Genomic DNA, 13870 nt, shown 5'->3' with positions numbered 1-13870 from the left:
TTACTTTTAGCAGATGAGCCTAGTTTAGCTCAATGGATTGACTCTCAAAAGCAGAGAAATGCTATATACCATCCCAAAGTCACGGTTTAATACTTGTGCGCTTGTTAACCTTGCATTATCATTTTCTTTCCTTTCAATTAAAGTGCACTGCTGAAGTGCTGTCACACTTCTCTGTCAGTCTGTATCCTTTTTGTAAACCGATAGCAATTTCTACCAAAAATTTCCTTGTTGCATTCTCGTTCCTGTTTTTCCTCCTACTTGTTCCACAGAAACATATTTGGCATTAAAGGTCCCTTTGTTTATGTACTTCCACCTGTATCAGGTATCACCAGACTGGTGTCAGAGATGGAAAGGACATGTGCATGCATGTTTTTACCACTGTATTTGTGACAGTATCGCATTACAGGCAAAACAAGCGAGATAAAATGAAACTGGATGTAAAAATGACTTGATCTTCACCAGCACCTTCACCTGATACGTTTTCTTGACCCAAAAATGGATGGTAATCTTGTTGAACAAATGTATAGCTACAATTCAGTGAGCCCTTAAGTGAAAATAAGTCCCTATTTTTCACCTATTCTACCACCTAATTCTATCCTACCGGGGGGGCTAATCTCAAATGCCCATTCTGCTGAATTAATGTCATTCCATAAATTGTTACCTGCTGTTGATCTCATAAATGTTATCTTTGTTAGGCTTTTGGCAGACATGCATTATGGATTTCAAAATGTCGTACAATAGCTCACCTTTTCCTTAGACCGTCAGATAAAAAAATGCAACTGCTTCCAGGTCACATGGCTGACAGTGAATATCATGAGAGGTAACTGTATTGACTGTAGGCATTTAACATTACACATACACCTAATATATCAGTAACAAATTTTACTGAAAGAGTGATCACCCACTGTCCTTGAGGTCTTGTTGGAAGATTCCAAGGCGTTCCCAGGATAGATTGGATATCTAATCCCTCCAGCATGTTCTTGTCTGCCTTGTGTTCTCCTCCCAGTTACTTATATAGGAAGCATGTGGAGAGGCATTATGACCAGATGCCTCAGTGTAAGTGTCAAATGTTCTAAATGTTTAAGGGGTCTTTATAAATCTTAAGTATGTAGGTATCAGGTAAAAACAGGTAATGAATATTTTGACCTTATGTTTTGTCACTATATGAATTAACATGCACTCATTAAGTTTCTCGATTGCATGAGCTGAGCAGAGTACACAGTTATGCTGCAATAACCACATGGTGATGACTGTGATTTGTGCTGACTAACACATAAGTACCAGTCACTGAGCAGTTACAGTAACAAAGCACAGCATGTAAACAAAAAATGAAACGGCCTACTCTGAAAGATAGCAAAACATTTTGACAGTAATTTTTATTTATTTTGTCATGTATGAATTATTGAAAAAGATGTACCTGTATTGATGAGAGGAGAGATGGAGGGGTGTGGACGGGGGGGAGGTGGTTGTGTTGTTCTCCTTGGGGCTGGTGGGAAGAGATGGACTGTGGCTGCCAGGCCCCTGTCTTGTGGTGTTGCAGGGGGGCACGCAGGAGGAGGGGGTAGCCAAGGTAACAGGGTCACTGGAGAAGGTTTAGGGAAGTTCAGACTGTGTGACTTGTGACTCAAACCTGCTCAAAAACTGGTGTAACTAGTTTACGCTTCCAATGGTCCCCTCTGAGTTTTTCATGCCAGTAATTCTCCTCACTCCTCATGCAATAATATGTTTCAATCATGGGAGATTTACAGGTAATGTCATTTTAATTTGTCACCAGGTCTAGCTTACCTAAGTAACAGGCCCTGAAGGTAAGTGATGTTTTTGTAATTATTTTATTTTATTTTATTTTATTTTATTTTAAGAAAGCATTGGTTTTTAAATTAAAGTTAGGGGATCACTATAGTCATTACAATTCACTCCTGAGGGACAGGGCCCCATCTCATGGCCGCACTCTGAGCCACAATCTCTCAATCTGATGCTAAAGCCTTATGCTGCTAAAACTGGAAATTTCCTATCCTACCCAAAAGTATTATTTTTTCCCATCCAATCCACTAGGACAAATTTTTTGACAATTACGCAGCAGATGTATTGTGTTGCATGTTACATAGGCATCTCAGTTTTGCCTGTCTGAGTCTTGTTCCAACTTGCCTTCCCGTCCTCCCATCCCCCACTGTCTAGCAAACACACCTCCTGTTTTTCTGTTTAATAGTCCTCAGGTAAGAGGGGGTATCTGTGTGAACATGTGTGTTGTTTAGTCTTTAGCTCTCAGGATTTTTACACATTTTGAATTTACTTTTCTTTGTCATATTTTATTTGGTGTTATCCCTCATGCGGCATCCCATGAGCCTGAAAGGTGCCACCCACCTGAAGTTTACTTTTCCCATGGATGCCAGAGCATTGACTTTTGTGAGTCAGCGATTGACTGAAGCATGTAATTACTCAGCACCCTTCTGAAATGTAAAGTTGCTACATCACTATCAGGGAACTTTGATGTAAACAGGCGCGTGTGTTTGACTAAGCCTATTCAAAGATAAAGCAGTGGGAGGAGGAGGTGATTTTGTATGTGTGTGTTTATGGGGGAAAAAAACAGGCAGGTATTCACAAGTCTCAGTTTTCTTCCTCTTCCCTCCTTCCCTTTGTGGCAGATTCCCTCAGTGGAAGAGGAACTTCACATTCATTTTCAAGGAACCAGGAGCTTCAGCACACATACACCGACGCCTGGTTAACCCTACAACTAAAAATTTAAACTCCACAGTCTACAGTCTATTCCAGGATACTGGGACTTCAGTATTTGCTTTTGTGAGTAGATGGCTTTCATTTCGTCGTATTTTGCTCTTTCATTATATGCCTGCCCTGAAGCCAGTTTTAAACACAATCCCACTGTATGGATGGAAACCTAAATGATGAGATGCTTCGAGAAGAGGTATAACTTCAACACCACTACTAAGATGTTTGGATAACTGTTAGCAGTAGACAGTCTTTTATCTTAAATCTTTGCAGTGGCTTTTCCACACTGATATATTCTGTAGGCGGTGGCGACACAGCACTTTGTTTAGAGGTTTAGCATGGCTGACAGTGGAGTTAGGACATGTTCTGAATTTCACTGATAAGATGAGAATTATCAGCAAGACTTTATGTTATCGATAGCATGTTCATCTTTTAGGCTACTCTATCTACTATGTTAGTGATATTTGTTTTATTAACTGTTTGAGGTTTAGGTTTTTTCTAAAATATCCTGAGTGAGTCTCTGTGAGCTTAATGTTGCTGCTGTTGAAATCAGTATATGTGGAGATGTTAGGAAGAGTACTTACATGCATTTCTCATGTGGGAATTTTGTCATAAAATCTGCAATCCTTAAAAATGTTTCTACTATTGTGTGCCTGCATGCTGTTATGCTTTTTTTAAGGTAGTGATCATTTGTATATGATGATTTAAAAGTAAAATATGTTTGAGGGCGGGCTGCCACACTGCAAGCAGCTCAGGGTTGCGCATATGGGAAATGACATTTCTTTGTAAAAAAAATACACTGTGTATATATCAACTCCTATTTGCCCTACTTACACTCAGTATCTTGTTTCGTTTTCAGTTTTGTTGTTCTTGTTTAATCGGTGTAAAATCAGAAACGTAAAGACAAGACTTTGTGCTATTAAATATGTCAGCTTTTTGCGATGATTAAAAGGAATCGTGGATTTTACATGTAATCTGAATGGGATCCATTTTAATTAAATTTTAAAAGATTATAGACAGATAGATTATAGACAGATAGATTATAAACTGTCCCCGTCATATATGATATGTTTACCATATTCTTTACTGCAAATAGAGCTTGAAATTCTCTTTTTCTACAAGGGGTCTGAAGGCAGAATAGTCTTAAAATGTTAGTTTATGCTTTATGCACAACATACTGCAGACTATTTAATATATATAAAAGGTGTAAAAGGTGCAACATACCAAATTAATATTGGGGAGGGGGCATAGTCATGAAATGTGATTCATTCTGCACATAAGTGAATAAACATGTTCAGATAAAAAAAAAAACAGTCCAACCAGACATGGATAGAGTAGGCCAGTAGGCCAGCCAGTAACACAGTGAGAGCTCACAATGTTATGTCTGACAACATGTGCCAAACCCACTAAGCATGAAAGGCATTTCACCTACAGGATGTTTGCAATGCTTCTTTTGGAAGAGTGTGATAGGTACAGCGTAATGTGTTCCATTTATGATACATATACAAAGAAAATGGAAAAACTGGATGTTGCAGTGCAGAATCAAACAGACATGTCTGACTGATCCTGACCTCAGGACATCTATTTGAGTTATCCCACAGAAAACGCTCTATGCCCTCTCTTTGTCAGGTTTACTTATTGTCTTTTAGGTGTGTCCTGTCTATCCATTCATGTCTCTCCTCTCCTATTCTCCCTCCACTCCCTTACCAGTTCAGCATTTCCTTCCTTCCCTCCTTCCATCCCCTCTTCTGTGATGACCACCCCTTTCCCTCTTCCCCAACCAAGAGGCATCGACCACAGTCTGCCAACCTGCGGAGAGTCTCAGTGCAATGGCCACGGTACCTGTGAGATTCCTCCGGGCGGTGGTAGCGCGCTGGTGTGTAACTGCGAACTGGGCTACCGGGGTGAATCCTGTGAGGAAACGGTCAATGGGGCGTTAAGTTTACCACTGACACTAAGTGTGCTGGGCGTCATCATTGGGCTGGTGATCCTGGCTTTCATCGTTGCCAAAGTGCGACAGAGGCAGAAGAAGAATCGCAGGTACTGAAACAAATCAGGAGTAACATAAACAGGGTGTTTTATGTTTTTCTGTTCAATTTATTGTTCTTGAGGGAATAGGTAATTGTTTATTTGCTTGGGATGAGTGGGATGAGCAGAATGACATCAGTCTCATTTCTTTGCATTAAATTCAGCTCGAGGTCACAGTTAGTCTATCTTAGCATAAAGACCAAAGACTAAAGACTTATTTTAAAAAGGGGGGGAAATATCTAATTCAAAACCAAAATCTGTGATTGCTGAGCATATCAGGCAACCTGTGCTACAGCTTGAGATTTTAGTTGATGTACTTTAGACTGAGCTAAGCTAATTTGCCTTCTGAAATGTAATAACTATTCATTTTAACACTCAATGTCTGAGAACTCTTTCCTGGCAAACAAGATGTGCCTGAAAATGACCTATCTTTGTCACAAACCACCAGTTTTGTGACAAAGAGAGAAAGGAGAACAGGGTAATAGTCACCTCAGCCAAACAGACAGGACTGAGCAGCAAAAACTTCAAACATAAAATCCAAAGAAAAAGATGTCTCAGTCTTGCCCAGTGTTTTGATGACAGGTGGTCATTTTGTCCCCATTGTGTAAATAAACTGTAATGAAGGATTTTGTTCAGATTTATAAACATGTCATCTCTCCTGAACTGAAAATGATAGACCAGCAACAAAGGCAGCTGTTCAAAACCACCCAAAGTGTTCAGTAGAGGCCTGTCAGAGAATGTTTGGAGTGTCTATTGGACAGTGTCTGTATTTATTAACTGGAAGTTACATTAACACAAGATGAGAGACTAATTGTATGTTTTTGTCTGTCGTCAACAGGAGAACTGAGGCAGAAAAATTTGGCTACAATATTGCTGTGTAATGAGGAGAAATCTCCATTGTATCTGAGGTAAGGATATGGCTACACATAATAGTTATTTATTTATTTTCCATGTTTTCCACTGAGCGGAAAAACAAAAACAGGCACCCAGTGTTGGAGTCCAACATAGGCCAGAAATCTTTCTTTACCAAAAAAAAAAAAAAAAAAGAATAAAAGATAAAAGTAATTACTCTCTTATTCTCATTTAGGTCAACTATCCTTCCATACGCTTTCCTCTGCAGTGAACTCTTGCAAAAATGGAATCACATCTACTCCACTAATGTGTCCAGTAATGCCTGACTTTTGACTAGTACTGTATGACACCAAGCTGATGAACTTGGCTGACGGGAGTGGATGACTGACATATAGCATGTTTGCATTTGATATTTGTGGTTATGTTTAGACATTCACGGCACATTTTTAATGAAAGTGCTTTTGTTACCTAAACCCTAACCACAGATGAGACTCTGGTCCCCTGCTGTTAATAATTGTAGTGCTTTGGTCTTTTGCAGCCCCTGAACATGAGCCAGTTTCCTACCAAATGTATTTGCTGTTGCAGTTTTGTTAGTTAAGTTTAAGATTGATGACCACTCAAATCTATTTTGATAGAAAAGAACCTCCATGCCTATGTAGATATCTCAAAATCAAAGGTCACAGTGGTCATTCTATCTCAGATTTACAGGGTGATCAAGTTACTCTACTTGATGCCAATATTATGCTTTTTGTGTTGTATCATCTATTTATTTTGTACACTACTGACTGAATTATTGTGCCTTTTTTGTAATACATGTGATAACAGCAGGCTTTAGCTAGACTCATAACCGTTTTTTATTATCTTATTTTTCTTCTGTGTTGCTGAATTGCACCATTTGTATTTAAACTGACTAAGTGGTTGAACAATTGATCATTCTACTCTGAAGTGATGAGTCAGAATGACAAAGACAATATTCTTTAATGAGTTTTGTAATTATCTGCCACATTTATTTGAGAGAATGACAACAGTAAAAACCAAACCATCAGTAAAAGAGGAAAACATTGAGTGTTAATTTTCATTGCTACTAATAAACACAACATTTGGCATGACATTCTGTCATATAAGACTGTAGGTACAGACATAACTTACCATCACTGATCCTGAAATAAAAATGTTTTTTTAAGTGCACTGACCAAGAGAAAAGACAGTGCTCTCTTTTTGAACTCTGTCAACCACCCGAAACCAAAACGTGTGCGCACACCTTTTCGGATCCTGTTTTACTTCATTTTAAAATTCCTCTGCTGTCATGGATGTTTGGCACAGTGTAGTTTGAATGGTAAGCCGGGCTGTTTTAATCATCTGTTGGCTTGATTATTCTTTATAAATAGATGGTATTTTATTTTTAGGTACTTTAGGCACTTTTGTTACTATGTCTACTGCTGCTGGATATTTATCTCGTTAGAATGATGGATGGATGGATGTTGAACCAACTTTGCAAATGTGGAGCAAGTCTGGGGAAAAACTGATTTCTGTATCCACTTCCGTTCAACAATGTCTGTTGTTTTAGTCTATTTCATTGACATGTATACCTTTTAAATTTATAGTCAGAAGACAATATTGCTTCACTGCTGTTAACCTGCTCTTCAGCATTTTGAATAAGTAAGTCACTGCAGCTGTATTAAATGTATTCAAAATATATGACCATAATACCTCCGTATGCTCTCCAGCTTTCAAATAAAATATACAAAAACCCCAACAAGCTAGTGATTTATATGTAACTACTGTATAAATGCAACATATGTGTTTAAATAAAGCTAGTTACTGACATGGTAAGGTTTGGTTTCTTTTGGTCAGTGCCTCAGGTAAGGATTTTGCAGGTTATTGCAAGAAAAGTAAAGAATGTTTTCTTAGTATCATGAATTATCTGGAGATCTGTTGTATTTTACTCATTTGTTATTGTTAGCAGCCGTGCTGGCTGTTAACTTGCCACAGGTATATTGTCTTCTACAATTATTTTAATGTCTATTTTTTAAGTTTACTATGAACATTTGACATGTTGATAGTAAGTATATTTTATGTCATCAAAAATAATAGTAATAACGATCATCCAGGGTAATTGGTTTGTCACTTGAAAATCATTAGTAAGTTGTTATAATGTTCTTATAGGCCGTCGTAAGGTGTCAGTGTGTATTAACAGTGAAAACAGAGAGTTGTCAGTCTGTGTGTGTTGTGCATACACCAAAACATGAACTGCTACCTGTTTAAACTCTGTTTGGGATCCAGTGACATGGTCGTGTGAGTTTCAGTGTTTACTAAACCCAACAGGAACCAGGACAAGGAATGACTGATCTGCAATCATGCGAGATGGCCAGATACCAGTATTTGTTACGTGAGAAAATGTGTATCTGCTTCAACAAGGAACAGGAAGGATCTGCCATGAGGGTGACACCATGTCAACACCTGTTCTGATACAAAGTGATATACAGGTCTGAGGATGCAGTAATTTGATGTGTGAATAAGAGCCTGAGTGTAATGAAAAGGTGTCATGCAGAGTATTATTTTTTAATAATGAAGATTTGTAGCCATTCGGGAGGATGAGACTATAAATAAAAAACATATTTCATTTGTCACACCCTAAACGCAGCATCTATCATAACCCCACCTATGCTCAACCGTCATATTGTGAGTCAATGCATTTTATGTGCAGTTGTGTGAACGTGGGAAATACACATCTTGAAATCATCCTTTGGCAACTGGCTCAAATTCAGAAATCAGTAAATACATCTTTTTGTCTTGGCGAGGGTGTGAAAGAGTAGATTAAGACTAATATGAACTGCACCTGGCTTACTGCCATTACTTCCCCTGTGTTTATAGTCAGTGGTAATATATTCAGTGCACATACTGATACCTTATCACGTGCTGAGAAGCAGAATGATTCTGAGGTATCCCAGTTTATTTCTTAATTTGCCAGTAGAGGCAGTAGCAACCTATTGTCACTCAAAGACCTGACTCATCTGCTGAAAACAATAAACTCTGATTATTTGACTTGTTGCATCATTCTCCAGTAGCTGCAGCTTTTTCCATTCCATATTTATTTCCATCTGTTGGAGCTGTTGCACTCACATGGCAGTGTCAGTGCTTTGCTGTAGAGTCTGAGCCTCAGAAAGCATAAAAACTGCCAACCTTTGCTTTAAGAAGTCTTACTCTACATTCTAGCTCAACAGTCATTGGCTGTGGTGTGTAACAGGTCCTGCAGGGAGAACTGCATTATGATTTCTTGGAGGCCAGTTTAACTACAAAAGACTTACCAGAAGGACAATTGTTCACTACAGTGTCGCCTTGTTTGAGATGTTAAGCCAGTCTAAACAGAAGATGTAATGTTGTTAGGCAAGACACCATCCTCTCAAACCGGTCAGGCTACATTGTCTGTATACTTATGAAGTTAAGACTGAGCAGACTGGGTGGCAAAGAAAGAAAAACATCACTTTATATTGTAGTCTGACTATATGTGTGTTTGAATAGTGTCCATAATGACCTGTCTCCTTTCTTATATCAATGAATCTCCAGGTGTGGCAGAGCAGGATGCCATCACATATTGTATGGTTAGAGATGATAAAACCTGTGACCTTGTGTCTCAAAAATATGAAGTTATTAAATGCCTGCACTAGAGGCAACATTTTGTGTTTGCATTAGTCTGTATACTTTCAGTCACTGTGTCCTAACTGACTTTCCCTGCAGCACAACCACACACCCTTCTGCAGTAGATTCTGAAATCTTTAGTTAGTTTACTTTTCACCCTTGCCTCCACCCCAAAAAAGGAAAGAGGTGCATTAAGGAAAGAGACTCATCAGTCATCTGTTATTCAGAAACACAGTGCACATTTAATAAAACAGCACTTGTATCACAGAGCAATGAGGACAATATTGATCAACTCAGCATACTTCTCAACAGGCTTCACTGTCCTACAATGTTGTAAAGTGCATAAGAATACAGTATTTACATATAATTAGGGGGGAAAAGGGGATTTATGCATTAGCCAATGAACAGAGAAAAAAAGCATCCTTAAAAATGAGGGCTATTTACAAATGGAGTTCAGCAATATTTGCAGAATGTAACAGACAGCCATGGCAATCTTTTGCTTCGCATCTTATTTTCTTGAGGTTTACAAAACAGTGTCTCTTCATGACATCACTTTTAAACACAGGATCCTTCACTTTTCCACACTTCCTTCACAGCAATCTCTTTCCACTGTAATATCCATCTCTACCTTCATGACAGTAACTGTGCAGCTTGAGGCTCACGTCTGTAATGTATTGCAGTGATGTTCCAATTAATCATAATCAAGCTAAGCCCATAATGAGTCTCATCTGTAGCCACATTTAACACTTAATAGTGAGTTTAGAGCTATTTTATAATATTTAAGGTGTTTGATTTCTTGATACCACTGAAATATTTCTTTATGGTCTTTATGGTGACTGTACTTTATGGTATATGTTTTAGTTATTACTACAATATTATAGATGGTGCAGTTTTGCTGTAATCATTTAGAATATTGTTTTACCACAGTGGTCTCATTTATTTCCTAATGTTATAAAGTCATGTTGTAATTACTGTAATTGCTTCTTCCTGAAATATTTTCCACTCTCAGTTTCTTTTGCTAATGGACATGTCCATCTTCACGTTGTTTTCCTTTTCTAATTGGTTCTTCTTGTGTCTCCAGATGTGGGACATGTGCTTCTCATAGGTCTGCATCATAGGGTCTGCCGCTGTAGGAGGTGTTCACTGACCGGGCTGCGGGACTCTTGGCCCTGGGGAAAGGACACATCATCATCCATGGAGTCCTTGGAGTACGGGACGCTACTGGTGGTGCTCCTGGCCCGGTTCAGGCTCGGCACGCTGCTTCTAGGCGGCGGTTTCTGGTGGGTGAACCTGGTGCCAGTGACCTCCTCGACCCGCCTCTCCCCTCTGTTCTTTCCTCCGCAGCAGCGGCAGATGCCGATGAACATGACGAAGCCGCCCAGGACTTCGAATATCCCGCCGATGTAGCCCAGAACGATGCAGTAACCCACGCGCACGTCCACGAGCGGGGACACCGACGTGACTTCGGTGAGGATGTGGGTGTACCAGGCGATGGGTATGATGGTCATGACGCCCGAGAGAAAGATCAACAGTCCGCCCAGGCCGGCCACCGTCCAGTTAGGACTGTCTTTCCAGCACCGGACCCCCGGGATGGCCACGGCCAGCCCGAGTATTGTCACGATGAGGGATGCTACCATCAAACCCTGGGCGACCTCGATGATCTGGTTGCCAAAGTACGTGGAGTCATTCAGGCCGCACGCCGGTCTCGAGGAGGTTGTGGTGGTCCTGCAGATGTCCCAGATGCCTTGCTCTATGAACTCCTCGGTCGGGGTGTTGGGGATGTTGTGGAGGGTCCTCCAGTTTGGGGCCACCGTGGCGGTCAAGTCCAGGACCCAACCGCAGGGAGCCATGACCATCCCGAAGATCAGGATCCCCGGGGTGCGCAAGGATAACCGGACCCACTCCTGCGTTGATCGCCCCGGCATGATTGCTGCTGCTGCTGCGGCTGTTGTTGTTGTGATGTGTGTTCTCTTACTCTCAAACTTAATGTAGTAATTCAGACTGGAGCGGTCGAGTTTTGACAGCCCCAACAGCTGCTCTTAAAAAACAAGTCCGACTGAAACTTGCGAGTGGGCGGGGCTTTAGCCTTACCTGTCTGCCTCAGCTCCCAAATGGGACAGGTGTGGCGCGCCGTGCGCAGCCGGGGTGAGACCTGCAAAGGCAAAGACGGGGGTAGAGGGGAGTTTCGACGAGGCTGTTATCATGCAAATGTGAGATACTTGATGAAGAAGAGAAAGATCTGGACTAAGTTTTTTTTAGTTCTAGTCGTAGAATACTGTTTAATAACTTAGTCTAAAAGCCATGACTCCACTGAAATGAGTATGAGTATGTCTGCACATAGAAAACAGGCTACCACATAAACCAACAAAATACATGTTTACAGCGGTTTTTCTGACAGATTTTATTGACAGACCACAACATATTTGGATTTAGAGCTTGAAAACAGCTAATCTAGACACGTATGAAGAAGCACACATTTGAGCACAGAGGCTTGTGGGTAATTAATAAAACTTTAATAACCTCTTATTAGACCTCTTACTGGTGTTTCAGCTCAGGAGAATATGCAGTAGTAGCTACTACTCTCGGAGACTGAACTACTTTCTTATTTTGAAGAACTTCATCACAACCAGGTTTAGTAGAGCAAGCCAGACTCAGAGATTTGAACACACCACTGGCGAGCTGTGTGTGAACCATTTTTGATAAGAATGTAGTTCTGCAGGAATCTTCTGACAATAGCTCAAATACCTTTCTGCCTCTTCGTCTCTCTCTGTTTCCTCCCTCATTCTATGAATCTCTATCTGCATATTTGTCTGTTTCTGTTTATCGCTTCTAGGTTTCCCCTCAAGTCCCATGAAAGTGCACAGATTCACAAGTGCTAATAAAGTCTCTTCAGAGTCTCTTCAGAGAGTAAAGATCACGGTGCTCATTAATGATTTTCAATCATGAATCCCAGTTGAGAGCGAGACTCTCACCGTGCCATCGACTTTATCCATCCCACAGGAAAGTGGTTGGGTTTCGGAGGAATTGAGAACAGCTGATTATAATCCCTGAGCCTTATTGTTTAAAGTGACCACTTCTCAGCTTCTAGTGGTCATCGTTCATCATCTCCCCAACAGATTTCCAATGTGACATGTTTTTTTGATTAACTGCTACGCATGAAAGTCACCAAAATAGACACTCCAATGATTTTATTTGAAAAACGAACAAATAATGAGTTGCTTCTTGCAGTGGGAAGGGATGAAACATTGATTTCATAGCATTTACATGCATTACACTGGCAACTGCACCCTCAGTTTAGTTACCAGTGTGTTTTTTCATTTTTTTGTGTATTTTTTCCTTGTAGAAGTTAAGGACACAAAATACTTTGACTGAGAAAATTCAAGCAATCAAGTCTTAGGTTCTTGAAGTTGCTAGGATGGTTTTGTTTTTGTTATGAGAATTGTTTTTTCAGGCCTGGTTTGATCTTTGACATGCTAAGAACGGTTAGAGGAGGTATGAGAGGTATGTCAACCAACCAACCCAAAAGAACGTTTGCATTCTCATCCCCTGACTCCACAGTCTAATTTTATCTCTTCTACAAGCTGAATCACTGTTGTAGCAGCTGTCACAAGTGATCAGCTGGTGGCTGATGTGCACTGATATGTAAACCACAGATCAGTCCTGAAAATATATTTTTGTGTTTAATTGTTAGTTTGGTGCTGATATTACCACCACACCAACCACAGCGCTATGACTACCACAACCACCATTATTACTGCCATTACCTCTATGGCCTAGATGTATTTTATGGTTAAATGAATTATATTATTGGTGTCCCAAAGCATCAGATGAACATATTGTGCCTGTGGTAGTTTATGGGATTCATGATGACATCCACTGAACAATCAGTTGAGCCAAAGTCCCATCTTTGGAAATACTAAATTCAAGATTCTTAAAGTGGTTTGTCTCCTCCCTTATAATGTCTCTGGTTATGCCTTCAAGCAGAGATGTTGACTTTCAAAACTCACCTTCCAACCTGCAGTCAAAACAAAACTTTCTCAGTCATTAGAACTTAAGCATAAGCACTCTCTAGAAAAAATACTGTCAACAGTTTTCCAAGTTCCTTTAAGAGGCTTAACTTTTCTTTATCATTAACCTTTAAAATAAAATAAATGGTAAAATAATACTCTTGTTCTGTTTGTTTGGATGTATTGTTTTAAATTTTTTCTAGACAGTTTGGAAAATCAGTTTGTGCATCTTAAAAGGGTATGAAAAATGGTAAAAGGGTCTATGCTATTTAACTGCATCCTTAGTGACATATCAATATTCTTGTTATAGTTGTTTTAGGTTGTTTATGCCGTTGTTGGACATATTGTTGTCTCAAAGTTTTCTTTGTCTCTCTTGGCCATTCTTGAAAGAGAAAATATCAATCTCAATGAGACTTTTTAGTTTTTTAGTTTTCTCCGTTCCTGTTTTTTTTCTTCACAGTGTCACAGTGATACAGCACCTTTTTTATGTAATCTACTTCAAGAGTTTCATTCATCATGGCATTTATATCGCAGATCACGTCACAATTCATTGCATAATGCATTTACAAGGTACTATGATTGGTGGGTATGATTTGTGGAAACAAACACTTGTACCACTG

General features: G+C 39.7%; 2 protein-coding genes across 8 annotated transcripts; one reads left to right on the top strand and one right to left on the bottom strand.

The window, feature by feature from the left end:
* Positions 1-2484: 2484 nt before the first annotated feature.
* Positions 2485-10337, top strand: LOC108886049 (tomoregulin-1). 7 transcript variants are annotated; one of them, XM_051072847.1, is made up of 4 exons: positions 2485-2920; positions 4435-4764; positions 5591-5660; positions 7930-10337. In XM_051072847.1, the coding sequence occupies exons 1-3, from the start codon at positions 2898-2900 to the stop codon at positions 5631-5633; spliced, it is 396 nt and encodes a 131-aa protein (XP_050928804.1). In that variant the 5' UTR covers positions 2485-2897; the 3' UTR covers positions 5634-5660; positions 7930-10337. The 7 variants fall into 7 exon arrangements, 4 of the variants coding, with proteins under 4 accessions (XP_050928804.1, XP_050928802.1, XP_050928801.1 ...); XM_051072845.1 differs by lacking the exon at positions 7930-10337 and adding an exon at positions 5873-7437 and having other exon boundaries at positions 2486-2920; XM_051072844.1 differs by lacking the exon at positions 7930-10337 and adding an exon at positions 5840-7437 and having other exon boundaries at positions 2499-2920.
* Positions 9463-11273, bottom strand: LOC108886047 (claudin-23-like). The gene is given in 2 exon segments (XM_018680662.2): positions 9463-10420; positions 10422-11273. Coding segments are annotated over 2 exon segments (825 nt in total). The 5' UTR covers positions 11169-11273; the 3' UTR covers positions 9463-10342.
* Between the last annotated feature and the right edge of the window lie 2597 nt (positions 11274-13870).

Source organism: Lates calcarifer, linkage group LG9 (genome assembly GCF_001640805.2).
Source record: "Lates calcarifer isolate ASB-BC8 linkage group LG9, TLL_Latcal_v3, whole genome shotgun sequence".
In the NCBI taxonomy this organism is placed as follows: Eukaryota; Metazoa; Chordata; class Actinopteri; family Centropomidae; genus Lates; species Lates calcarifer.
Note: the sequence above shows the minus strand (reverse complement) of the source record. Positions and strands in the feature narration are given on the sequence as shown.